General features: G+C 40.5%; 2 protein-coding genes across 2 annotated transcripts; one reads left to right on the top strand and one right to left on the bottom strand.

Moving 5' to 3' along the window:
* The first annotated feature begins 3 nt into the window (after positions 1–3).
* cept1b (choline/ethanolamine phosphotransferase 1b) lies at positions 4–20,018 on the top strand. The gene is made up of 9 exons (XM_036559047.1): positions 4–234; positions 4,145–4,542; positions 5,765–5,912; positions 6,569–6,710; positions 10,364–10,448; positions 12,144–12,275; positions 13,041–13,199; positions 14,617–14,742; positions 15,906–20,018. The coding sequence occupies exons 2-9, from the start codon at positions 4,210–4,212 to the stop codon at positions 16,020–16,022; spliced, it is 1,242 nt and encodes a 413-aa protein (XP_036414940.1). The 5' UTR covers positions 4–234; positions 4,145–4,209; the 3' UTR covers positions 16,023–20,018.
* A 2,635-nt stretch (positions 20,019–22,653) lies between these two features.
* Positions 22,654–27,597, bottom strand: LOC118799298 (synaptonemal complex protein 3-like). Its single transcript, XM_036559048.1, has 6 exons — positions 27,467–27,597; positions 27,217–27,334; positions 26,721–26,820; positions 25,292–25,390; positions 25,112–25,216; positions 22,654–23,617 (listed from the first exon to the last, which is right to left on the bottom strand). The coding sequence occupies exons 1-6, from the start codon at positions 27,489–27,491 to the stop codon at positions 23,564–23,566; spliced, it is 501 nt and encodes a 166-aa protein (XP_036414941.1). The 5' UTR covers positions 27,492–27,597; the 3' UTR covers positions 22,654–23,563.
* Positions 27,598–27,975: the final 378 nt, after the last annotated feature.

Genomic DNA, 27,975 nt, shown 5'->3' with positions numbered 1-27,975 from the left:
GACTCGTGCTGCTGAACTGCGTCGCGGCGGCCGGCGAGTGTTTCTCCGCCGAGTGAGTGTGAGTGTGTTGGTGTGTGTTGGTGAGTGTGAGTGTGAGTCAGTGAGCCGCAGATCGGTGTGTTTTCGGTGGAGGAACGTTTACACACTCTGGGGACGCAGACCGGCCTGACTGCGCGGGTATTCTGCGCTGCGCTTCGAGCGGATTCCGGAAACATCGCTCCGATTCCTCAGCAGGTCAGTGATCGCGCAGTCCGCCCGCTCGCCTTCCGACTCCCCCGGTCCACCTTAAGTGGTGCAGCACTTACAGTCTGGCGCCTGCGGCTGCCCCAGTAACTGCTGCACCATTTAAGGTGGAACTGGGAAATTCGAGCAAGAAGCTGGCGGCTAAGAAGCTTCAGCTCCGTGACCGCGCAGATAAACAACACAGCCGCGTTTACGGACAATCACTGCTCCGCTCGCAGCGCCGGGCTGCTAGTGCAGGCTGGCCTTTAGCCCAGCTTGGTTCAGCTGGCGTTATTAGAGAAGACGGTGCGGAGCGGTAAACACCGGACAGAGCGCCGCGTTAGAGCTGTACACTGTCTCTCTCTGTCTGTCTCTCTCTCTCTCTGTCTGTCTGTCTGTCTCTCTCTCTCTCTCTCTCATTAGCTCTGCTTTAGCTAGCTGGTGTTCAGTATTACGTCATTACGCACTACTCACCTGTGCTACGTCATGCTGTGCCCACACACGCTGCTTACCCTTCTTACGTCATGCCACAGTCCTTTCCTACGTCACGGTGTGCCTATATACTACTGGCCCGTCCTATGACACACTACTGACCACTAAATCCCGTTACTGACCTTTCCCATGCTAGACAACTGGCCGCTATATTTTGCTCTGATAACACACTACTGACCGCTAAGTCACATTACTGACCCTTTCTACATTACACTACTGACCGCTAAGTCTCGTTATAATAACACACACTACTGACCGCTAAGTCTCGTTATAATAACACACAATACTGACCGCTAAGTCACTTTACTTGCCCTTCCTATGCTGCACTAATAACCGCTAAGTCATGTTACTGACCCTTTCTATGCTGCACTAATGACCGCTAAGTCATGTTACTGACCCTTCCTATACTGCACTAATAACCGCTAAGTCATGTTACTGACCCTTTCTATGCTGCACTAATGACCGCTTAGTCATGTTACTGACCCTTTCTACGCTGCACTACTGACCGCTAAGTCCATTACTGACCCTTCCTGTGCTGCACTACTGACCGCTAAGACCTTTACTGATTTTTCCTATGCTGCATTACTGACCGCTAAGTCACGTCACTGACCCTTCCTATGCTGCACTAATGACCGCTAAGTCCTTTACTGACCCTTCCAACACTGCACTACTGACCGATAAGTCCTTTACTGACCCTTCCTATACTGCACTAATAACCGCTAAGTCATGTTACTGACCCTTCCTATGCTGCACTAATGACAGCTAAGTCACATTACTGACCCTTCCTATGCTGCACTAATGGCCGCTAAGTCACATTACTGACCCTTCCTGCGCTGCACTATACTGACCACCATGGACATCTACGTCACACTGCTGACTGCGACGCTGCACTACTAACCATTCAAACGTCACACTACTGATCATTCCTGTGTCACAGTATACCTACATCACACTACTGACCACTAGATCACATTTCTGACCCTTCCTGTTGCCCTGTACACTACATGCTTGGTGTCTGCTTCTTTAGTTTTGCACTGAAGCTAATGACGCTGGTTTAGCATGATGCTAATTGGTGGGGTATAGGCTCTGCGGGGCTCAGACTGACCGAACACAGCAGGATTATGTGTTTAAAAGGCAGAACGCTGCTGACCGTAATCCGCCGCAGGAATGAGATTACAGAGTTCTGTAAAAGAGCCGAGAACCGCGGCGCTGCGGGGAACCTGCTCAGCAGCGCCTCGGAACTCAGACTGAATCAGTTCATAAAGTTCAGAATGAGTTACAGATTAAAGCTTTAAGGGTCTTAATCAGTAACGAACCCTCTCCACTGCAGCCGGCGGAGTGCGCGTGTGGAGGAGCGGCCCAGGTGTGCACCTCAGAACTGGGAGAACAGGTACGGCCGCGCTGCAGCCAATCAGAAACACTCAGGGCTGTTTAAACTTCTCCTGTTTACAGTCCTCTTATCTCAGCCCGGCTCCCAGTCAGAACACCGGGAAGACGCAGAAACCTTGTCCAGTTAGCTGCTAGCATAATGCTAATTTACATTAGCATCCCTATGGGAATTTGTAGTGCTGTTAGCGCCAAGCTAGCAGCGTTGTACCATCACATTTGGCCCCAATTCTAGCTTAAACTCAGGTGTGTGAAGCTTGTGATAAGTAACATTTTGTCGCTGTACAATGAAAAAATACATATTTCCATTTTTTGCGATTTTTATTTTTATTTTTTTTATTATTATTATTTTTTTTACAATTTACTATTAGAACTAGGATGACTGGACGTCCCTGTTTTTGGTGGTCTGTCCCTGAAATTCCCCCATTTTATCTGTGAATTAAAAACACAGTGGAAAGTCCCAAGAAAGACCTGCAGCAGAGCAGACGGGCAGACGTCTCACGTCGTGCTTACTGACCAAGTGCTTACCTGCTGTTTACTGACCACTTCTGCCTCTCGCTCGCCTAGTTTTAGAGAACACTCCACCATCACAAGTGTCCACAACCTCACCACACACGCCTTTTCAGGACTCTAGGTGACCCAGGGGTTAAAGCAGGGGTGGAGTTACGGGACTGAATCGCTCTACCAGCTGATCGGTGGCTCTGATTTGTTCAGACAGACAGTCTACTTGAATGAAGCCACCATGAGATACAAACAGAGCATCGTTTTAATCTGAGTCACTTTTTCAGCCTCCATATCTGACATATGGCACATGCTGATCAGCGTCTCTGTCTGTCCAGAACTGGAGCTGCCCAGGGGTCAGTTTAGGGTCTACTGGGCTGCTCGTCTCTTTTACTGTCAGAATATTTAATATGAATATGAATTATGGGCTCAATACAGCCACTGAGTCATTAGTGGTAAATGTGTCTCTGCCTCATCTCTGCCTGAGACGCTAGACTTACTGACTTTTGAGGCCCTTTTTACTGAGCGACAAATCTCATGAGGGGGGAAAGCAAGAAATATGGGACTTTTATAGGACTATTGTAATGTATTTCCATGCATGTTGACCATTTTTTTTATTGATTACTCACCATGGTAGCTACTGTATGATTTTCTTTTTTTGAATTTTATTCTTATTAGGTTTTCACAGAGTAATAATAACAATAACTGTTCACCAAATCAATCCTCACAGAATTCAGAACTTGACAAGCTACCTGGGGGAACAGAATAAACAAGTATCAAACACATAAATAAGTAGAGAGAGAAAGAAAGATAAAGGAGAGATTTTGACCTACAACACAGGTCACATCACTTTGTCCAAGTATAGCCACAGAGGTGTCCAAATCTTCCAGATTTTTTATGCATATCATGCATTAATTTCTCCAGAGGAAGTAACTTTGCTACCTGTATGAGCCACATGTTCACCTCTGCCTTAGACCATAGCAATAATATAATTTTTTGGCCAGGTAAGTGAGAATATTACTGTATGATTTTTTTCACATGGTTTACAAAGTGACTTAGTTAGTGTCCAGTTTTATCAGTTGGCCTTTACTGTAGTTTATTACAGTGCAGCAGTTATCATGGTCAAAATACAGGAAACTGGAACTGCCTCCCTTTTTTATTTCATAGATAAAAACATTGGATATTTTAGTGATATATTGACCACCGAACTGGAAACGTCCCTAGTTTTCATTTCAGAAACCTGGTCACCTTAATTTGAACACAGCAGCCGTCCTTTATGTTATGTGTGAATTCTGTCATGAACAGACCAATAAAAATGCTCCACAATTTCTTGGACGTATATCTTGGTCATGCTGGTAGTCCAGCTAAATGATGAGACTGAAATAAGGACACACCCTGGGCTGGTCAGTCTGGCTGCATTTCTCAGATATTTTTAGAATAGCTGGTAGCTCAGGGCTAGAAAACTCACCTGTGATTTTGTTGACCGGGACGGAGAACCCACCGCCGTAACCCATGTTCTCTCTGTGTGTCTGTGTCTGTGCAGGTGTGGCCCGGCCGCGGTGAGGGTGAGCGGCTGTTGGAGGCAGATCGGGGCGTGTTGGGGGGGTCATGAGCGGGCAGGCGGGGGCAAGGGGGCGGCGGGGAGGCCGGGGGGAGCAGGGCATGGACTCGGCCTGCTGGCTGTCTCCCGCGGTCCTGCGGCGGCTCATCGAGCTGCCCGCCCCGGTGCTGTCCCGGCACCAGCTGAAGCGTCTGGAGGAGCACCGCTACAGCAGTGCCGGCAGGTCCCTGCTGGAGCCCATCATGCAGCGCTACTGGGAGTGGCTGGTGTGCCACATGCCCCCGTGGATCGCTCCCAACCTCATCACCGTCGTTGGCCTGGCAACAAACATCTTCACCACACTGGTGCTGGTCTACTACTGCCCCACTGCCACTGAACAGGTACAGAACTGATTCAGACAGAACATACATTCATACAGGCACATACTGGATTACTGATTCATTCTGGACACACTGAGCTTTACTGATTCACATAGAGCTTTACTGATTCATTTCAAACACATAGAGCTTCACTGATTCGTTCTGAACACATAGAGCTTTACTGACTCTGATAGAGCTTTAGTGATTTATAATGAACCGACAGTCATGTCTCGCCCTCTCTCTCACTGGTTTCTCTCTCTCTGTCTTTCTCTCACTCTGTCTCTCCTCCTTGTCTGTTGTTTTTCTCTCTCTCTGTTGCTTTCTCTCTCTCTCTCTCTCTCTCTCTCTCTCTCTCTCTGTGTAGTGGTATGCCCATTAGACAGTGTAACGGCAGGTTGTGGCATGGTTCTGCGATGTTTGTCGTCTAGAACTTGTTTTTTGGTCTAAAAATAGCCGGGTGGTCAGGACTCCCACCTTTGCCTCTGTGCTGGCGGGACAAAAGCAGGAGCAGCGCTCATTTCAGGAGGAACTAAAGGAAACAGAGTGTGTTCAGACACGTCACAGTTTGGGTGAATTAGCGTCTCCTTCAGCACAAACACAGCCTGCTGCTCTCTGCGTTACGGAGTGTGTGCTGAGCTCTGTTCGTGTGAGACGTTAAACTGGGGGAATTCCAGTCTCAACCACTGCTGCTCTGTTTCCGCCTCTTTCTGTAGTTTAGGGTCACTGTCAGTCTGGAGAAACCAGATTTTTTTAGACCCAGTTCATACATACAGACTAAACTGCAAAACCTGTTTTAAATTTGTAGTGTTAAAATGTCACAAAAACCACCCATTAAGCTCCACCCACCCAGCCTACAGCAGTTTAGCTCCACCCACTCAGCCTACAGCTAGTTTAGCTCCACCCACCCAGCCTACAGCAGTTTAGCTCCACCCACAGCTACAGCAGTTTAGCTCCACCCACCCAGCCTACAGCAGTTTAGCTCCACCCATTCAGCCTACAGCAGTTTAGCCCCGCCCATTCAGCCTACAGTAGTTTAGCTCCACCCACCCAGCCTACAGCAGTTTAGCTCCACCCATTAAACCTACAGCAGTTCAGCCCCGCCCTTTCAGCCTCCAAAAAGCTTTGTGTTTTCATCATTTATTTTTCACGACTGATCAGACTGTGCATTGATTAATTTAAGAATGATCAGTCTGAGTCGTGGTGATGTCCGAGTTGTGTAGCGAGGTGTGTGTTGTGTGTGCAGGCTCCGCTGTGGGCGTACCTGATGTGTGCGGTCGGCCTGTTTGTCTATCAGTCTCTGGACGCCATAGATGGGAAGCAGGCGAGGCGCACTAACAGCAGCTCACCACTGGGGGAGCTGTTCGACCATGGCTGCGACTCGCTCTCCACAGGTAACCACAAAAACACCACATCACACTGTTAACGAACACGCAGCGTCAGGGAATCTGTAGTGAGGACAACTGACCATCACAGACGCCCTCCGGGTCGGTCAGTCGATGTATATTACTGTACATGTACTTTTAACCCTTTTAGATGCTTAAATAAACCTCATTTTTAGCTTAACAGTGGCTTATTATTCTGGGATGTCCCTTTATTTCTTAATAAGAACTGTTTTAAACAACCTAAAGTAACTAATCTAGTAACATCTGCTGGAATTTGGAAAATATATTCAGTACCAGCTTCGCCGCGTCTTGTTTGGAGACCGTGGCGTTGTCTGATTCCGCTGAGCGAGTCAGGCGGTACGAGAGGACACAGAAGTGCTCTGGTGTCCATGCTAGGCTAATGCTAACCTCAAAAGTCCAGCCGTCCCTTTATGTGCGTTGCCTCCAAAACAAAGTCGACTGCTTCAGATGTTGCGGACTAGACGGCGGGAGGCGATCGAGGGTCTGCTCCATTTTCATTTTCATTTGAAAGGTGACCGAAACCTCCCTGACTCAGACACTCAGCTAAACGGGATAACGTTAGCGTGGTCTGTGGTCAAGTGTCTCTCTCTGTCTCTCTCTCTCTGTCTCTCTCTCTCTCTCACTCTCTCTCTCTCTCCCTGCAGTCTTCGTGGTTCTGGGTACCAGTATTGCAGTCCAGTTGGGGACGAATCCAGACTGGATGTTCTTCTGCTGTTTTGCGGGGATGTTTATGTTCTACTGTGCGCACTGGCAGACCTACGTCTCCGGCACTCTGCGCTTCGGCATGTGAGTCCTGCTCTGAGCGCTCGCCACAGGACGTTACCCTGCATTTACATTTACATTTACATTCAAATTTACATTTAAATTTACATTTACATTTAAGTCTTGCAGCAGACACTGCAGAAGGGCTTTGTTCTTCACCTGGGAAAATTTGGGCTGTGTGCAGAACCTCAAACACCACGTCAGAACGGTTCACCACTGTTAACAGTACAGGGCATATAAAATATATAGCGTAGCGTCGTACGCGGTTTTGTCAGAAGTCTAAAGCTACACTGGCAGAGCCAGAAAACAGTGTAAGACAGCAATAAGCAGATACACAGAACTCAGCGTTACAGCAGTTTTTGGTTTGTTCATGTTTTTTAAGAAAGTGCGCGACTAGTGTCCGTTTCAGCTCGCTAAAGAACTTTTATTTTGAAATAAATGAGTGACTGTGTGACTGGCAACCTGCCCAGGGTGTTTCCTGCCTTCCAACCAATGACCGCTGGGAAAGGCTATAGTTCACCCCCGACCCTGAAGGATAAGCGGCTTAGAAAATGTGTGTGTGTGTGTGTGAGTGACTGTGTGTGTGTGTGTGTGTGTGTGTGTGTGAGTGACTGTGTGTGTGTGTGTGAGTGACTGTGTGGCTGTGTTAAGGCCATCTGCTGGACTGAAGGGCAGAGTGGACACGGTCAGTGTGTCAGGGTAAACTGTGGCTCTTTGGTCAGCCAAACAAACAGAGTCCACTCAGTAAACTTGAACCCTCCTCGCTTTAGGAGGAGACACTGAGGCGGCCTCGTTTGTTTGGGAGCTCTTGTTGTCTTTTTGGGACTTTTAACCGATCTTGGACTAAAACCCTTTTGCTCTGAGTGACTCTAAACCTTAATTATGATTTTATTAAAACTAATGACTGAACATTCCATTTTGTCACTACCAAAACAGTCATAACTCTACCAAACTGTACAAAATGTTTCAGTAGTGACTGTTTCAGTGACAGTTTTAGCTCATTTTGAGCTCAAAAACCCAGCAAACACAGCTTTGAACAGCTGTTCACACAGAAAATCATGATATTTTTCATTAAAACACTAAAAACTTACTTACTTGCCAAAAATTTGTTTTGGAGTTGACAATTCTTAATGTTACACACTGATTTTGACATGAAAATAAGGGACAGCATTTTTAAAATAAAGCTTTTTTATTTATAAATTAAACTAAAATTTGAACTAAAATAAAATTGAATAAATTAAATCTAAAAATATCAACTTCACTTTAAAAGATACCAAAAAGAACCTCATTAAAACAGCACTAAAAATGTAAAAATTACTTTCCCAGGTGTAAATTTAGGGGTTAGTGTTTTAGACTCCTCCCAATAGAATGTACCCTATAAATGATGACTGTGTATATATTTAGATTATTACTGTCTGATTAATGTCTTGGGTTTAAATAGATCAGAACACAATCACTGTAAATATCTAAGATCTAAATACGTCATTATTTTTATTTATTTATTTATTTATTTCAGACCAGTCGGAGTTTATCAGATGTTTGAGCGTAATCTATAAGTATAAACTGATCAGAGACTCAATTTGAACAGACTCCTCCAACAGCCAGTGAGAACTGAGAGCATGAAAGAAGAAAATACAGCAAGTAAACAAGAAAAATGGAGAAAAGTCTCTCATGTGTGGAGCGAAGAGTTTAAGGCACAATTGAGTTTATGTACATTTAAAACTCTAAAAATACCAACTGATCACATTTTTAATCCATGATCCTCAGTTAAACATGTTTACCTGCTGCTTCTTTACTGTTTCAGCGCAAACGGCTGAGAAAACAGCAGCAGCAGCTCCACGTTTGTTTATCCGCGTCTCCTGATAACAGGAGAACGCGAGAGTTCAGTGAGTTCAGTTCAGCAGCAGCTTACAGGCTGTGCAGCGCCTGATCCTCAGTATTTCAGTCGCCCAGAACGTCTGCAGAAACCAGACTGATAGTGTGAGATACCCAGTCTGTCTTACTCTGTTGGGACTTTAAAGGTTGAGTAGTGTGTCTGAGGCTTTACTGACACCTTATAGTCTTAACGTGTCACAACAAACATATTTCACTGCTCGTATCTCCATTTTTGTTGTTTTTCAGTTTTTTACATAATTTGACAAATCCTTTTGTGCTTTACATTGTGTGTAAATTTCATGATGAATGGACCAAAAGAAACGACCCAGAATGAGCTGGAAAAAAGTCTGGTTCCATTGACTCACATTAAAAGTAAAGTAAGGTTTTTCCTCCTCCTGTTAAGTTACCATTTTGGAGACAAGGTTTTGTTTCGACAGTGGCGAAAAAACATATACACAAATAAACGAAAACCACTTTACGGCCCCTTTTCACTCCATTGTAATCAGTGGCGGACCCCCTGCACTTTCAGCTCTTCCCCACCGATTCAGCTCAGGTGCCTCAGGTCATTATCAAGCCTCTTTGAGCTTAGTATCTATAGGGGGCGCTGTTTTCATGCTCTGTCTTTCCACGCTGGACAGATTTGACATCACCGAGCTGCAGCTCAGTCTGGCTCTGCTGCACACCTTCACCGCCACAGTCGGGCCCACGTTTTGGAACCTAACGGTAAAAACGAGCACCGTGCAGCCAATCACGGCTGCCCTGACAGCAGCAGCCAACCAGTCAGCTCCCTGCTTTCCCTGCACGGCATGAATAACGGATCAAAGTTTGTGCATATGGTCGTCACAGAATCTGGTCAAAAATCGAATTTAGTTCATTTTTAATTACTTGATTATTAATCGCTGTATAGTAAAAGAGAATTTCATCATAAACAAAAAGCTTCCATAATTCAGTGGTTGAGATGTAAATGTCACAGAATCTGGTGAAAAATTTAACTGATTAATGGATTAATTTATTATTAATCATCATTTATTAAAGGGGAATTTCTGCTTTTTTAAAATTCAGTGTGTGAGATGTGAACAGAGTGATCCAGAGTGGTTTGGTGTGAAACGGTTCAGATGTCTTTACAGTGGTGGTGATAGGAACCAGGGGTCGCCATGACTACAACACAGATATAGACATTTTATTTACCATCCAGAACCACCAGTGAACCTACACGAGTCTTCTGAGTCTATATGGAATGTTGATGATGGAAAATAGTGGAAAATCTGAAATAATAAGTTTTCTTTGGGGACTATTTTGCCTCACAGTGCCCTGCATGTATCCCTCCACCATGAATGGAGTTTAAGTTCTCTAAACTATCATAAAACAGTGTCTCAGTCATCAGGCAGTGAATTCATAACCATTTCATGTAGGAACTTTCTGTGAGGAGCTTTTAGAGGTGGACGTCTGGTTCCTATCACCACCACTGTGAACAGTTCTGACTAAGTAAGTTTCTCTAGAAACCAAACCTCTCTGAACGGCTCTGTTTACGTCAGAACTCAGTGTAATTCCCCTTTAATTGTAAACATTAGTGATGTAATGCTGTAGTAATTTGCCAGATGAGGACGAGGTTCACGATCGCTGAGCTGAGGTCTGCGAGTCTCCAGGCTACGAATTCAGTCTGTATGTTTCTGTTCATTTGAATAAAAACCTTTAATTAGTGGGTCTTAATTAAAGGCTTGTGCGTCTCTGATTGGCTGCCTGTGAGACAGTGTGATTACTGCTGTAACTAACCTGCTCTCTCCTCTCTCCGCCCCGCTCAGCATTGATGTGACTGAAGTGCAGATCTTCATTATTATCATGTATTTGCTGGCTGCTGTGGGCGGATCTGCTTTCTGGCAGGCTCTGGTAATTCAGAGATTCAACACTGATTATCAAACCACACCTCAGATCACGGCAGCGGCTGCGTTTACATGCAGAGATCAAACGATCTGACTCTGAACACCGACTCTGAATGAACTGTGAACCCGGCAGTCTGAGGGAAGATCTACAGACGGCTGTTTTAGCTTAGAACCAGCGATTTTTCATCAGCGCAAACTGAACTGTCGCATGCAATAAGGTGAAAATGTACGCTCTCAATTGAAAAATTAAATCTGCACATGTAACAATTCAGTTTATCTTCAATTAAAATGCACTAATTAGAAATTCAACATGTTAAAATGTTCATACTGGTAAACATTGGCTCCCCCATTAAAATAAACGAGGGAAAGTCATGAGTTATCATTACTGAGAACTGAAATCGTATGTGCTGAAATCCTGCTCTTTTTAGCAAATTTTCAAAAATTTAGATTTTAGAGTTTGTTGTTTTCTCATCAAATTTTATTTCTAATCGCATTAAAAATGTTATTACTTGTTCAAACCTAATTTCTCTAATTAAAAACTGGATTAAAAGTTAAAACAGCTTACCATCCATCTGAATGTACAGAGGCGCGTTACTATAGCAACGAGAGTCATTTATCCTCTTCTGATTTTGAGCTTTGTAATACTTTTATTTTTAATTTGCTTGAATCTCTTAATGATTTTAACCTCTTCAACTCTTTAACACCACCGATGCTTCCAAAACGCACTTCGTCATATTGTTTACTTCATAACTTTCATATTTCATAAGCTACATTCTAAAGGTGGGGGTCGTATGAGAGCTGTAACTGTCTTCTGTCCAGTCAAATAGATGGGTGATGTCATTTTAAACCCTTATAATAAAAGAAGCTGAACTCACAGTTTTTTTTTTTACTGAAAGTCGACCCATTTTTCCACAAATCTGAGCTATAAACTATAAACAGATGGCGTCTCTTCAGTGATCTGATCTGTAAACATTATTTTTATAAAATAATACAAAGAGCGTCTAAGATTTTTGGCTTTCAGCAGTAAATTGTAAGCATAGAGCAATATGTGTATCATAAAACACGTTCTGTTAATTTGAGGGGAGCTTTTACAAAAAATAAATAAATGAATAATAATTTATATTTATTTCATGCAGTTACTGAATAATTTGCCTTACGATTTGGTCATGTAAATTCAGATGGACAAACCAAAATACACCCTGGAGAATAAGAGGTTAAAAGTCTTTTAAAGCAATTTAAAGTTTATTTTCTCAGTGGGTAAATTTTTTGTATGCGGATTCTGACAAAGAGATTCAGAAGTTAATGTTGTCATTATTCTCCCGTTTAACGGATCACTAAAGCTGTTTTGATGGGACAAAAATGTGTTGTACAGAAATTTCGTTTAGACGACTCTGTTCTGACTGTTAAACTGAAGGTGTTTTATTGAGCTACTAGTTGATTCAGATTATTAAGCTGCATGTAAACACAGCCGTGAACTAATAGACTGTTATTAACAGTGATGTAATTTGCTTTGTGATGTTGCTGTGTTGTGTTGATTGCTAATATTAACTTAGAACTGCTTTAAATTCTGTGATTTTGTAGTGAACGTATATCTGCATCACCACTCCATCGTATTTTTATTTGACTGTTATTGTTTTGTAATTAAATTCTGGAAGATTTGTGGAGTTTTGGTGTGATGCAGTCAAACTCTTCCCTTTAACAGATCCCAGTATTAAACATCCAAATGAAAATAGTCCCGGCGCTCTGCACGTTTGTCGGAGCCGTTATTTCCTGCACAAATTACTTCAGAGTCATATTCACAGGAGGAGTCGGCAAAAACGGATCCACAATAGCGGTGAGTGTCTTTACTGAACACTGTTTACTGTCCCATAGTATATAATTAAAACATTTATCAGTGTTTTTCAGCCCCAGCAATGTATGTTTTGGTTTTCTCTACATTTATAAGGAAAAGGTAACAATAACAGAACTTTTTTTAAAAAAAAAGTTTACAGTGGTGCTGATAGGAACCAGGGGTCACCATGACAACACAAATATAGATATTTTATTTACTATCCAGAACCACCAGTGAACCTACACGAGTCTTCTGAGTTTATATGGAATGTTGATGATGGAAAATAGTGGAAAATCTGAAATAATACGTTTTCTTTGGGGACTATTTTGCCTCACAGCGCCCTGCATGTATCCCTCCACCATGAATGGAGTTTAAGTTCTCAAAACTATCATAAAACAGTGTCTCAGTCATCAGGCAGTGAATTCATAACCATTTCATGTAGGAACTTTCTGTGAGGGAGCTTTTAGAGGGGGACGTCTGGTTCCTATCACCACCACTGTGAACAGTTCTGACTCGGTCAGTTTATCTAGAACAGAGCGTTTCACACCAAACCGCTCTGATTACATCTTAACATTTATGCAGAATTTTTGAATTCTCCTTTAAGCAAATGGTTCTTTGAGTTGTCTTGGAAGAACCTTTGAAGAACCCACTTTGTATACTGTAATACACCTGATTCAGGAGCAACACTAAACCATGCAGTGCAGTTGAATGTGGTTGAATGACTGTCGTGGTTGTTGATACCTTTTCATTCTTTTCTTTTTCCTTTAGGGAACGAGTGTTTTATCTCCGGTCCTGCACATAGGCTCTGTTATAGTGCTGGCTATGATGATTTATAAGAAATCTGCTATCCAGCTGTTTGAGAAACACCCCTGTCTTTATATTCTGGCTTTTGGCTTCGTTTCTGCCAAAATAACCAACAAATTAGTGGTGAGTAGAGCTTAAAATGATAGTTTGGATAAAATTACTCAGTTTTCCCAAACTTATCTAAAGTGGAGTTGATTAGTGAAGACGTGTTTGGTGAGATGGGGCGGCGCTAACTGCATGCCTAAAATTAAAAAGCGGGCCTATGCTTGCCTCAAACCGTGTGGAGGTGTTCTGGGGCTGAGCGATTAACTAAATTTTAATTTCAATTATGAATTTGGCTTCTAACGATTATGAAAGCAAAATAATTGAGCTAAAACAATGATTGCGCCACATCCTGTTCCGTAATGATGCCCTCGTTTTGTCTTGTGTTATAAACCCAGCTTTTTTTTTTGTTTGTTTTTCACTAGAACTATATTTGACGTTCAGTTTTTTTAATTAAGTTCAGTAAACACATGAGGTCAGTGAGAACTGAGCAGAACACACACTCCGCTCCTCTGGTCCGCAGGCGAAGGTTCGGCCTTTTTAGCCGCCTTTTTTGGTCAGTTTCTTGCATTTTTCTCCCTCAAAAACATCAACAAACTTTTGTTACTTGATAAAAGCTCCTCATTGTTCCTGTTAGACTGATTTGAGCACCATAAACAATGCAAACCACAGCCGTTCTGAGAGCTTGTGACAGCTTCCTGTGTAGAAAATCACTTCCTGCCCTCCATCTGCAGCTCACACCACAGCAGCGCAGTGATGTGACGTCATACGCAAACAGGCTATTTGACTGTATAGAAATTGGAATCAGAGCTGGACATAAAAGCCTTGATTGGTCGTCTGTAGTTTTCAAAGTCAGATCTGCGCTTGTTTTTTCGGCCCGTGTAGTTTCTGTCCCTCTGCTGTCGCCCTTATTTAAATCCCTGCTGTTTTACTTTGATGTGTTTTTCTAATTTATCATGTTATGAATGTCTGATTTTACTTTAATGTATTTTTCTAGTTTATCATGTTATGAATGTCTGATTTTACTTTAATGTATTTTTCTAGTTTATCATGTTATGAATGTCTGATTTTACTTTAATGTATTTTTCTAGTTTATCATGTCGTGAATGTCTGATTTTACTTCGTGTTTTTCTAGTTTATCATGTTATGAATGTCTGATTTTACTTTAATGTATTTTTCTAGTTTATCGTGTTATGAATGTCTGATTTTATTTTAATGTGTTTTTCTAGTTTATCATGTTATGAATGTCTGATTTTATTTTAATGTGTTTTTCTAGTTTATCATGTTATGAATGTCTGATTTTATTTTAATGTGTTTTTCTAGTTTATCATGTTATGAATGTCTGATTTTATTTTAATGTGTTTTTCTAGTTTATCATGTTATGAATGTCTGATTTTATTTTAATGTGTTTTTCTAGTTTATCATGTTGTGAATGTCTGATTTTACTTTGTGTTTTTCTAGTTTATCATGTTATGAATGTCTGATTCTGTCCTAACAGGTTGCTCATATGACAAAAAGTGAAATGCATCTTCACGACGTGGCGTTTCTGGGTCCTGGGCTTCTTTTCCTGAATCAGTATTTCAACAGTTTTATTGATGAGTACCTGGTGCTCTGGATCGCACTGGTAAGATTAACTGTCACCAGATTCTGATCTATAAATTAGGGCTGGCCGACGACCAAAACGATACGTTTTCTTGCTACAAAATCTCAAATACCGATCATGTTGCCAAACAAGTGCAATAGTGAGATCCTGCTAGTGTGGGTCCAGTCCGGTTTCCTTCCTTTCAGTGACACAGACAAAAGATACTGGAGTGCTAATAGCACCCCCTGGTGGAGAATCTTCCAGTGTAAGTGAATTTAAACCAGAAAAGACATTTAGCATAAAGTAAATAAACATTTCACTGTCAGTACAGCGAAGGCTCTCTGGAATTCAGATATACGGATCTGTCAAATCATGTGGGAAATAGGAACGTTAGTCAGAAAGCATCTTCCTGATGTTTATTATTATTATTTAGGGTTTTACATTCAGGTGAAGTTTGACAGTGTGTTTGGTGTTTGGATGCCTACAGCATGTGTCCCATATCACCTCACATAACATTAGCATAGATATACGTATTTGACCACTTAAAGAAGAGAAAGTACAACGTATCGACGCTGATGTTATTTCTCAAGCTGTCTAAAATGAAATTCGGCCTGTTTAGTTCTCCATCCACTCTCTAAACCAACGGCGGCAAATATCATTAACGGTCATCGTCGATATCGGGTCACATCGCCCAGCCCTAATCGATACAGTAACACATTTTAATTGAAGTTTGTGGTAATAAATTGACTTACTGATTAATCTTTTTTAACATTTTGTATGTGACATTAACACTGAAATGAAAGTAAGAACTGTGTTAATCAGTTGTAACTGTCTGATTGACGGTTCTGCCACTGTTATTTGTGATTGACAGATTCTGCTGTTAATTGTGACTGATTGACAGGTGCTGTTGTTAATTGTGACTGACAGGTGCTGTTGTTAATTGTGATTGACTGATTGACAGATGCTGTTGGTAACTCTAACTGATTAATAGGTGCTGTCGTTAATTGTGAAAGACTGATTGACAGGTGCTGTCAATAACTGTAATTATTTGATTGACAGGTGCTGTTAATTGCGACTGACAGGTGCTGTTATTAACTGTGACTGATTGACGTGCTGTTGTTAATTGTGACTGATTGACAGGTGCGGTTAATTGTGACCATTTGATTGACAGGTGCTGTTGTTAACTGTGACCGTTTGATTGACAGGTGCTGTCGTTGTTTGACCTGGTGCGCTACTGTGTGAGCGTATGTAATCAGATTGCGTCGCATCTTCATATCTTCGTCTTTAAAATCAAACCCCCGACGCTGGGAGCGGCTCAGTGACGGACGGCTGCTGCGCCGACTCTGTTCGAGTGTCCAAAGACGAATCAGATTGAACGATTAGAGATTTATAGAAGAGGTAATTATAAATTCCTGTTCGTGTTGGTCTCGGTTTGTGGGCGGGTTCGTTACTGAGAGCTAATGAAGGCGAGTGTCTGCTTTATTTAAATTATTACTTAAGAAACTAATGCAATCTCTCTGTTTCCTTCACGAGAGGCGGGTGAACAGTGTAATAACAGGTGCTAATATCTCCCACTCGTTTCTGTGAGAAGACTTTAGGTACTTCCTTTCAATAACCGTGAAACCAGTGAAGACGCTTAAAACGGTGGGAAAGTGTTTGAATATGTTACATTATTCTTTAATCGTTTGTTCATTTGCTTTAACAGGCGTTCACCTCTTACTCTCAGTACTGCATGCCTTGTCTTTTTTAATCCTGCTTATCAAGTTTCTCATTTAATTCAAGTGTAAAAAAGTCCAAATGAATAATGACTGTCACGGATCGCTCGGATCGCTGCTGCTACCAACGTATTAAACATTGTTTGTAAATCATATTTAGTTTCATGAAGACTGTTTTGCTTTGCAGTAATATCATCTCTGACTTTGTGGGACTGTACAAAACAATTTTCAGCGTTTAAAGAATCTGTGCGCGTTTTATTTTTACTGCTAATCCTGGTTAAGACTGTATCGCTTAAGATTTTTCAGCTTGATCCCTGTCTGCTGTGTCTGTGTCGTACAGTCGATTATTACAGACGATAACTTCAGCACGTTTATCTGAACTCAGACAACAGCAGGAAAAGTGCTGAATCTAAACTCAGTTGTAATAGAAGTCAATGGGCAGATGCTGATTTCCGCGAGTTCTAAACTCCAGCCGTTCTAGCAGTGCAGGTTTTGGATGAGACCGACTGAGAGGCTCACCAAAACTGTTATCAAGTTCTCAACACTTAGAACAGTATTTAAACAAAAATAATAATAATAATAAATCTGGTTAATATTCAAAATTGCAGGATCAGTGTTTTCAGTCAATCAGTAATAAAATCCAGTCTAGTTGCAGAAAAATGTATAAACAGATATAAAACGTAGTAATCTGTTCGTCCTGAACAACATAACAGGTTCTAGTCAGTAGAACACTACTGCAGATGAAAACGAAGAAATGTTGAAGAACCCATATCACATAAAATTCTTTCTCTTTTTAAAGTGTGATGTAGTACACTCTTAAAAAAGACGGTTCTTCGAGGGTTCTTTAGCGAGGAAAATGGTCCTACATAGAACCATGAACACTCAAAGAATTCTTCAGATTGCTGAATAATGTGTTGTATAAGGTTCTATAAGGAACCCTTTTTGAAAAACGTTCTAAATAGCACGAAAAAGGGTTCCACTATTGTTACAAGCCCTTTTGTATAGAACCCTTTTGTGTCGTTGAAACGTTTTTCTGTGATGTCTCAAAAACGAACAGATTTGCATATATGCGCTTACTCAGTGTACATTTAGCTCCGCCCATTTATGTTGAAGTTACAAGGAGCATTTCAGCCCAGACTGCCTTCTAAATGAGGGACAGCCAATCAGCACAGAGCTCACTTACATATATCAGTCTTAAAGGCACAGTAACAGAAACAGACTGTTTAATTCTAGGAGCTAAACAGAGGCTATATAACGGTCACGATGTTTTTGGCGTATAAAACCTATTGGCGTATAAGACATATTGTCGCTGTCGGAACAAAACCTCACATCTCCAATACCTCAACTTTGCAGGAGAAAGAAAAGATGTTCTTGACTTGTAATGGAAGTCAATGTAACCAGACTTTTTTGGACTATTTCTGTTGGTCCATTCATCATGAAATTTTAATACAATGCAAAGAGTTTTCAAATAATGCAAAATAAAAAAAATCACAATAATGGAGAAGGTTTTTGTGTGACAGCGACAAGATATGTTATACGGAAAAGAAGAAAAGTGTAGGATACAGGTCCTTTAAGTGTGTCCAGAATGATGAACAGAGCTGTGGGAGATTCTAAACTGAGGCTGAACTAAGAAAGCTGTGGATTTCTAATAAATTTAATATCTAGAATTCATTATACTTCAAATGTGGAGATCAAATTCTTGAGGCTTGTTCACAGAATTTTTAATATGTCAAATAAAATATTTAAAAACACCTCTTAATGAATAGTCTGTAATATTTAAATCTGTCACCCCCAGAAGAACCAGTTCTGTCTCTGAGAACCAGTTAATATACAGATTTACAGCTTCATTCATATTTTATACAAATATATGTTTCGCATAAACGTTTAATGGCTGAATTCAGCGTCTGCCCACTGACTTCCATGATGAGTGACTTTAGAGTCAGTGAGTTTTCTGTTGTTCTTTATGTTCAGGGAAACATTTCGAAGTTATTGTTTGCATTAATCGACCAGACAATTCAGATACAGCAGACAGAGACCAGGATAAAAAAGCACTGAAGTATCCCTTTAAAGGGCAATTCCACCCATTTTCAAAATTCCCCCATAACTCAGTGTGTGAAGTATAAACAGAGAGATTCAGAGTGGTTTGGTGTGAAATGGTTCAGATGTCTTTACAGTGGTGGTGATAGGAACCAGGGGTCGCCATGACTGCAACACAAATATAGACATTTTATTTACTATCCAGAACCACCAGTGAACCTACACGAGTCTTCTGAGTTTATATGGAATGTTGATGATGGAAAATAGTGGAAAATCTGAAATAATACGTTTTCTTTGGGGACTATTTTGCCTCACAGCGCCCTGCATGTATCCCTCCACCATGAATGGAGTTTAAGGCCAAAATCTTCTCAAAACTACCATAAAACCAAAACCACTCAGAAAGACTTTATTTAATTATGCAGAAATTGTAAATAAATTTGGTGGAATTCCCCTTTGAACTTATTTCAGCTTAATCAGCAGTTCTTCTTTCTCCCTCTTTATTTTCTGAATGTATTCTGGTGTCATGTTTATTGTATTAGTGGAAATGAGAAATGCACATCATTCATTTCCACTTTTTCCTTATATATAAAGCTCAAGATGCTCCTCCAAAAACATTTTACAGTAAAAAAAACACATTATCCTTAATGTTCACTGTTTTTCTGCTTTCTGCTTATTTATCAGCTATTGTTGCTGTTTTAGCACATACAGTATTATTGTAAAGGACTGTTTTATTTAATGCTGAGATGTTAATGTTCCTCTGTTGCTTTGCATTCTGTGCCTAAACCACTGTGTTGCATTCAGCCTACAACTCTTGAATGGAATAAAAAAAGAGAGAAAAACAATTAAAATGCCACCTATTGACTCGTACTATTAACATGAGGTCAAATTAAAGGATACTATAACGTTTTTCAGCCTCTTCCCCATCTGCTGTATCTGCAGGGTACAGTCCGTCACCACAGACAACAACTTTAATATGTTTCCTGGAACTTCAGAACAGCCAGAAAACATGAAAACTTAACATTTGCTTATAATGGAAGTCAATGGGCAGATGCTGAATTCTGTCATTAAACGTCTGAATTAAGTGACTACATAATGTGAAACTGAAACTGTTGGACTCAGCAGTACCGCTGCTTTTGCATCTGCCCACTGACGTCTATCATAAGCTATTTTCTATTCTAATTTCAGGAAAACATGTTGGAATTACTGTTTATTCAGTGCTACACAGCAGATGGAGGTTAGGCTGAAAAAGACTGACCTCTGAGGACACGCTGCCATTCTGAAGTTCCCATTAGCATCCGTTAGCATTAGCATCCTAGTCTAAACGGCTTTTCGTAATTCGGTTCATAATTCATAATGCGTTCCAAAGCTGATACGTTTGCCTTCCGTACTTTTTCCCCCTTAAATGTCGCTGTTATTAAGGTTGTGAGGTTGTTAAGTAGGTAAAATAAGAATTTTGCGACAAACGTTGCAACAGTTCTGCTACTGAGCTGAACTTAACTGACCTCTTCAAAAGACCCTACACAGTCCAGCAGGCTCTGTCCAGTACGACAGCGTTTTAGGGCCACTATAAATACAATAATTCGAGAAAAAATCTTATTTTTTAGAATAAAATTGTAATAATTTGAGAATGAAGTCATAATATTTTGAGAATAAAGTTGTAGAATTACGACAATAAGTGGGATATTACCAGGAAAAGCTGCAATATTATGGCCAAAAGGACGGCAGCACCTCCTCCTGTTAAAATGAGGGACGTTGAGGAGTTGGTGGAGATATACTTTCATATCGATTTCACCCATAAAGAAATACTCAGTCTCTGCACATCAGTGTTATTAGTATAAGAAACGGCTGAGCAGGAAACTGTGTTTATTTAGAATAAAGAGCCAGACGGACTCGGAGGAAACCGTCTCTATTGTTGAAGGCGAATCGCAGGCAGTGGCGTCTACACGACTATCGCTCGTTAGCCTTGTAGACGGCTGTGCCTTTCGAAGAGGGCATATAGTTTCACAGGAGACAGAACTATAATCAGAATGATCGATCCTGAAGGAGAGAGTGGAACCCCGAGGTGCTCAGCGTTTTCGTTGTCGCCAGTACGGCAACCGAGACCCCACAATTAGCCCACTTTATCCCCCAAATATCATTTGTAAATTTATGACTTTATACTAGAAATTTTACGACTTTATTCTGGAAGTCTATCATTTTTATTTGTTTTTACAGTGGCCCTAAAACGCCGTCGTAGTCCAGTGAGGTAGTTTAGAGGCATGTGGTAGTTTTAGGCTGCGGTTTGAGTTGCTGGTATAGCAGTGCTGAAGTTTAATAGCGGTCGTACGACCTCGTTTCAGTGTGCAGCAGTGTTAGCTTGTTTGTTTTTCGACTCCTTAATGACTTCATGATTCAGAGGATCTGGTGACGCTCGGGGGGAAATGTAGGACAAATTAAATCAGGTTTGGAACGTTTTGTTTACAGAGTGAGAGCCGAGATGCTGAGAACGCTGTTCATTTTCTCCATAGAGACAAACAGCTCAGACCCAGATTTCCTTATATGGGCATGACGTTGAATACAGAGGTCTTTAATAAACGCCCCCAGATTTTAGGGCACATTTTTACATTACAAACAGAGTGGATTGAAAACTCACCCCAGTGTACCCTCTTAAAAAAACACAGAAACCATTAAGTGTGTCTGTTGGTTCCTGATGGTTTTGTAATGTGTTTTGGCTTTTTTTTGTTGATATCACACTGTAAAGGATCCTAATGGTTAAACAGGTGACAAACGGCTGATTCTAAATGCATTTGATGGTTTCCTAATGGGAGCTAAAGGTGTTTTACAGAAAACTAGAGGTCTCTGCTGGAAACCATTGAGTCAATTCCCATTAGAAAGCAAAGGGCATTAGGTTTTAATCCTAATGGTTTCAGCAGAGAAATAAAACACACAAATATGTACACTACCGTTCAAAAGTTTGGAATCTGGTTTATGAATAATGTATAAATGATTCTTCTCAGTTTTTAGATCATCAGGACTCTAAATATAATATAACATAAATATAAATATAAATGCAGAAATGTGCCCATGATGAGTTGTAGGACATTAAGAATTACATTGTAATAAAATAAACATCCAGAGTTCATCATATGTCGAAAGGAGATCAAATCTCAAGGCAGAAACCGAATAATTACAAAACCTTATCACTCTATCAAATACCTTTCAGCGAATAGTTTGTAACATTCAAATCCTGTCTGATATTCAAACGCTATCTAGGTTAGAAATAATTTCGTGATTCCAAACTTAAAAAATAATCCTTATAATTTATTTGTATTCATTGTTTATTCAATAATCCAAAATGTCATTTTATTCATCACTCAAGTAACGAGACTAAACTCGTGTATAATATTTCATTTTTTTCTTTCTGTATAAGAGTGATGGCTGTGTGTGATGGTGTCTCACTGCCTGCATGTGTTCTTGCTGGAGCTTTTCCTTTAATATTGTGCGCGTTCTCAGTTGCCTTAAATAGAACTGTATATTTTGTTTTTCTGGCATCATTATTGCTGTAACAGTGCTTTCTGTGTCATGCTCAGGTACATCTATATGCATTAAAAAATATGAAATGAACTTCAGAGCAACATTAGACAATCTGCTAGCTCACTAACAGCGGACATGTTCGAGTTCCTGCCCACAGTATGAACGGCCGATATGGACACTTCTGGGTTTGTTTGTTAATCACTGCCACTAAATTCGCCCTCGTGGTTTGAGCAGCAGGGCGTAGGACTGTGTCGTTAATGGATATATTTATGCTAATCCTGGTCTTTGAATATTCATCACTGCTCATTTCTTTATAGCCCTAAATACTGAAACTGTGTACAGGGCATCAAGTTAAAGCAATAGTTCAGCATTTTCAGTCTAATCTCTATTTGATGTATCTGTAGCATAAAATCAATGAGCATAATTGGACAGTAAAGCCGGAAACATACTTTACACAAGAATGCAAACGCAGACGCTTTGAGCTGCGCAGACGGCGTTACGTGCATAGTTACGTTCATAAATGTGTGTCAATGCATTTCGTAATGCAACGCAAGTGCAAGCTGCATTCTGAGCGTTACAGCAGGGGGCTCTATAACGACAGCCAAGCTTGTCCAAGTAATCTCATACTGCCATTGTGTTTTCTCACCTTTCTCACGCAAAGATGGTTTACATAAATCCATTATGGCTTTTGGAATAATAGTAGATCCTCTCTGATTTGTCCTCTAGCGCCCCCTTCAGTACTGAGCGTTTAACCACCATAGTAACATAAGAACGCGCAGCGAGTTGGTACAGAAGGACTGAGCGTTTGCAGTGCCAGGCCGAGCGCTGTTCATTTGCGTTCACGTACTTTACTTGCGTTGAGTCTGTTTCTGGCCTTAGTGGTTGAAACGTGTTGGAATTCCTATAAATGCTAATTGATCATGTTACAGATACATCAAAGAGAGACTGCGCTAAAAATCAGTGAAGTATTCCTTTAAAACTTTTTTTAATTTGGTGATGTTACCAGTCTTAATTCCCATTTGCTTGGAACAAAATGACCCTGCAGTTCATTCACTGGTTTCATTTTTCACGTCCAGAAATTACTGAACGCCTTCGACTTCAGTTTATATTCATCAATGCAAACTGTACTTTACCACCACGAAAGAGTTTGTAAAGTATTATTGTACGAACACTGTTAATACTCATCAGTTTCCTTTCTGAAAACGCTTTCAATCGCTCTCTTCTAACTTCTGGCAGTGTTGTAAGCCGACTCAAATTACTGGTCTGTCTGTTACATTGCTCTGATTTTTTAAAAATAAAAGCACCTGTTAAAAAAATGAGATTGAACGTTTTATTTCAAACCTCTCAGGAACAGAAAGTAGAGCCAAATTTGATTCTTTTCAAAGGCAAATAATCAGCCTCAGTTCCTACACTGAGGAAAGTGGACAGGGCAGATAAAACTGGGTGAAAAGGATAGAGGACATTTCTAAAGTGAACAGCTGAAGACAGTATAAAGTGAATGAACAAAATGGAACAGCTTGTTTTCAGAGCGTCCTTCTGGAGCCGTTAGGAATATTTAAAGGACTCTTATTTTGTTGTCCAGTGTTTCTATACAGTACCTACATCAGCATCGATTGCAGAGCTTTGCGTACAGACGCCATCTCCTCCTGCTGCTGTGAGAAACAGAAATGGAAGGCACTATTATTGATCTTAGTTTGTTTGTCAAATATCAGTAATTATACAGTCCTCTGGCCATTTTATCAGAAACACCTTTCTTACAGCTCCACCTTGCTGGTGAACCGTGGTAGAAGTTATTCAGCACTTTTACCCCTTAAAACACACATAAAGGGACATACAGTGCTTCCAAAATAATCTATTAACATTTTAACAGATCAACTTTGACACATTACTGATGAAAGTGAATCTATGAAGTGCTGAATGTCTTGCTGTTTGGATTGAATAACTAAATATTATTGTTATAATATTATTTTTAGCTCCTATTTGTGCTTAAAATGCTCTTGAATTCCAGTCAGAAAGAGCAAAAATTGCCAAATTTTCACCTTAAATACACTGATGTAAACAATCATTCAGATTTGTTTGATGTGAAATTGTCAGAACTGTTCACAGTGGTGGTGATAGGAACCAGACGTCCCCCTCTAAAAGCTCCCTCACAGAAAGTTACTACAGTAAATGGTTATGAATTCACTGCCTGATGACTGAGACACTGTTTTATGATAGTTTAGAGAACTTAAACTCCATTCATGGTGGAGGGATACATGCAGGGCGCTGTGAGGCAAAATAGTTGGACAAAATAAACTAGGTGCTTTAATAGACAAGGGCCCAGTCCCACTGCACCCCTCGCCACTACCACTCAGTCCTACCACTCTGTTTTGCGTGTTCTCATCTAGGGGTAGGGTGTCCCGATTGTTGAGATAGAGGGGGAGGGTGAAGTGTTGGGGTTACATGACCCTCCAAACGGAGGTTTTTCAGAGACTCCAAACAGAGAGATATGAGAAAAAAAGAAAAACCCGGTAAGATGGAGAACAAGAGACCAAAGAAACACACAAATGTGAGAATTTTCTCTGTTAAAAATTACAATAACCATCATATTCTCTTAGTTTAATGCAATTTCAGTGTATTATGGTCATTTTCTTCATAACAAGCATATAAAGTCGCTAGTAGCGCTGCTGACGTCTCGGCAGCTAAATTGTCCTGTTCCACCTTAAACAGTGCAGCAGTTACATTGTGGCGCCTCAGGTGTCAGAACTGCTGCTCCATTTAAGGTGGAACGGGAAAATCCGAACAAGAAGCTGGTGAATATCTGACTTCAGCTTCATATCACTGAAGAATTAGGGGTGGGTGATAATAAATAATTGCCCCCCTCTTTGAAGTCATATGATGCCCTAAATGTAACTAAAGCCCAGCAGTGAGGAGCTGAACTTTACCCTCCTCTGCTGTCACTGCAGACTGGCAGGGTCGCCTACAGAGCAGCGCTGGTAGCTGTTAATGAAGTGATGCTCTTTTTATTTGAGGGTCCCATTTCAGAGGGGAGACTTCAACCCCTACCCTGTAACTCAGCTCACAAGGGGCGACACTCAATAATAAGGGATAGGGGTAAAAATAAGAGATGGGACTGGGCCTAAGTCTGTCTGTCTTGTTGGACTCACTGTGTTCATGAGGATTTTCTTCTGGAGCAGCGCCATCTCCTGGCGTAACTCGCTCATGACTGTGGTGTTCTGTTCCTCGTGAGTCACTTGCAGCTCCTGCATGCTCTGCAGAATCAAAGCAGAGTTTCAGTCACAGCTCCTGCACTGTCCTGAAGAAAACACTGCGTAAAGGGAGATTACTTTGATGTAGTGGTCCACGAGCTGTCGGAGCGTCTTCAGCCTCTGGCCTTGGGAAGCTCTCATCTGCTGGAACATCGTCTGCTGGTGCTGGAACAAAGACTGACACAAAACAGTGGGATGTGGTGCTGAAGCACTGCGACATCTGAATGCCTTCTCTGATCATTTCTAAGAACTACTGGGAGAGGAGTGGTTTAAATGGGGAGGTTGGCTAATGTAATTTTACCATCTGTATTGTTTATCACCGTTTCACAAATTACACAGACTGGAGTGGCTACTTGATTTAGACACAGCTGTCACACTGTTAAAGCTCCCCATGCGAAACGTTCAGCTGCTCTCAAGCAGAAAACCTTTCTAAACATGGTCTTAATTTAATCTACACTAATGATCCACCTAGCTGTCGTAAGCAGCGTCATTAAAATGGGAATTTACAGCTAACAATCAACAAAGCAACGTAACATCAAACTAATTCTACATGTTTTAACGTTTAGAGTCCTGTACTTTAGGTAAGAGATCACAGATTGAATTGATTTGCACCACATAAAGCACAAGTAAATGCTTCTTCCATATTTCCTCCTTTTCTATAAAATATGATGGAATATTCACTTACATGGCAATTTGCATGAGATAATTATAACCTACAGTTATTTCAATGGTTTGTTTTTTAGCATGGCATTAATATAACCTAGGGTTATCTCTATGATTAGTTTTATAGCATGGGATTAATATTACTGGAGTTTTTGTTATGGTTTTAACAAAGTATATACTATACAAAGTATAACGTATATACTATATTTTACATTTGCTTATTTTCGTTCACTATTAAAATTTGTAATAATTCCTGTATGAAAATGAAAGCAGTGTAACAGAAGTGTAAATCTTTGACCTAATACCAATTTGATATGATTTTTAAAAGGGATTCAGTGCGAGGGTTTAGACATGCCATTAAGAAATGGTTAAGAGAAGGAAGAAAATAGGTATTTAGTAGTCAGTTTTATGACGATTAAATATACTGATTACTTTTATTGTTAATTTTTAACAACTGTATTGATATGGAGTGATTTTGTATCATGGTGCCATGTTTGCAGTGTTACATCTGCTGTTGGATTTGTTTAGATTAAGGACCACAGTGGTCTTCAGTCTTCAGACATTTTTGTGTTCTGCCTGACTTTTTCTGTTTTTATTATATGCATTGCCTCTTTGGAAGAGTGGTGAATGCTGTGTATTTAAAAAAATATTAAATTATCTAAAAAATAATCAATCAATACTATAAATGTGACTAGAGGAATCACCACCTTCTGACTGACGCAGTGTGAAGCACTGATGAAACTTTACAACCCTAATATTGAAACGTACATAAGTAGAAAACAAGAAACACAAAGTACAGAAAGATCCTGAAAACATCAACATGTAAAACTGTTTATAGGATTACCATGAGCTTCTTGTCCTGGTCTTTGGTCCTCTGTATATCTGATTCCCACTGCTGGAACACAGAGCTGAACTGAGTGCCGTAATCTTCAGACATCTGAGCCCTGAAATACAGAAACAACAGTTCAGTTAATGATTTACTATCTGTTAGTACAGAAATACCGAAGGTGGAGTTGAAGTGTGCCAAAACTTGATAGACACTCAATAATCAAACCAGAATACATAAACAAAACACAACCACCTCAGTACGACTGTCTTTACTATACAGTGTGAAAATATATACTATATATTTAGTTATTTTCATTTACTATTAAACTTTTTACTGATTTCTGCATGAAAAAGTAGACAGTTCAATGGAAGTGTAAATCATTGACCTAATACCAATTTCATCTGATTTCTAGAAAGGATTGAGTGCATCAAGAAATCTCAAGTTTCAGTAATTTAACTTGCTTATTTTACCAGGGCGTTGTAAGTTTCAGCGTATCAAAAGCGTTTATTACCGCTCCTTCTGTTGAGACTTCCACATCTCCTCGATCTTCTGCTGGCTGGTTTTGAGAGAAGAGCTGGTGAAGGACTCGAAGCATTTCTTCTTGGTGACAAATGCTTTATTTATATCAGCTGTTGGAGAGAAAGACCAAGCAGAGCACTAGAACAGCACTCATACAACACCAAAAAGCAGGCTGACCGTAATTTACAGGTAAGCAAAAAGAAGAATGATTAAACAAATACAGTTTTATTAGATTACCATACCTCTAAAATTGTTCAGCATGGCCATCACCTCCCCACTGCAAATAAGAAGAGGCAAAGTTAGTGAAAAGTTGAAAAAATCCACTGATTCTTCCAAATTTCTTTCATAGTCCAGTGTGTGAGATGTAAACAGAGTGATTCAGAGTGGTCTGATGTGAAATGGTTCAGATGTCTTTACAGTGGTGGTGATAGGAACCAGGGGTCGCCATGACTACAACACAGATATAGACATTTTATTTACTATCCAAACCTGTAGGAAGGTAGATATCTAGGAGGAGGCTTGGGGACCACTGTTTTAGACCCAAAACCTACTCAAAACTATCATTTGTGTGTCTCAGTCATCAGGCAGTGAATTCATAACCATTTCATGTAGTAACTTTCTGTGAGGGAGCTTTTAGAGGTGGACGTCTGGTTCCTATCACCACCACTGTGATCACATCAGATCACTCTGAATTATTTTGTTTATATCTTACTCATTAAATATAGTCCTTAATTATCAGAACAGGTACTGA

The sequence above is a fragment of the Colossoma macropomum genome, unplaced genomic scaffold, assembly GCF_904425465.1.
Source record: "Colossoma macropomum unplaced genomic scaffold, Colossoma_macropomum, whole genome shotgun sequence".
Taxonomy (NCBI): Eukaryota; Metazoa; Chordata; class Actinopteri; order Characiformes; family Serrasalmidae; genus Colossoma; species Colossoma macropomum.
Note: the sequence above shows the minus strand (reverse complement) of the source record. Positions and strands in the feature narration are given on the sequence as shown.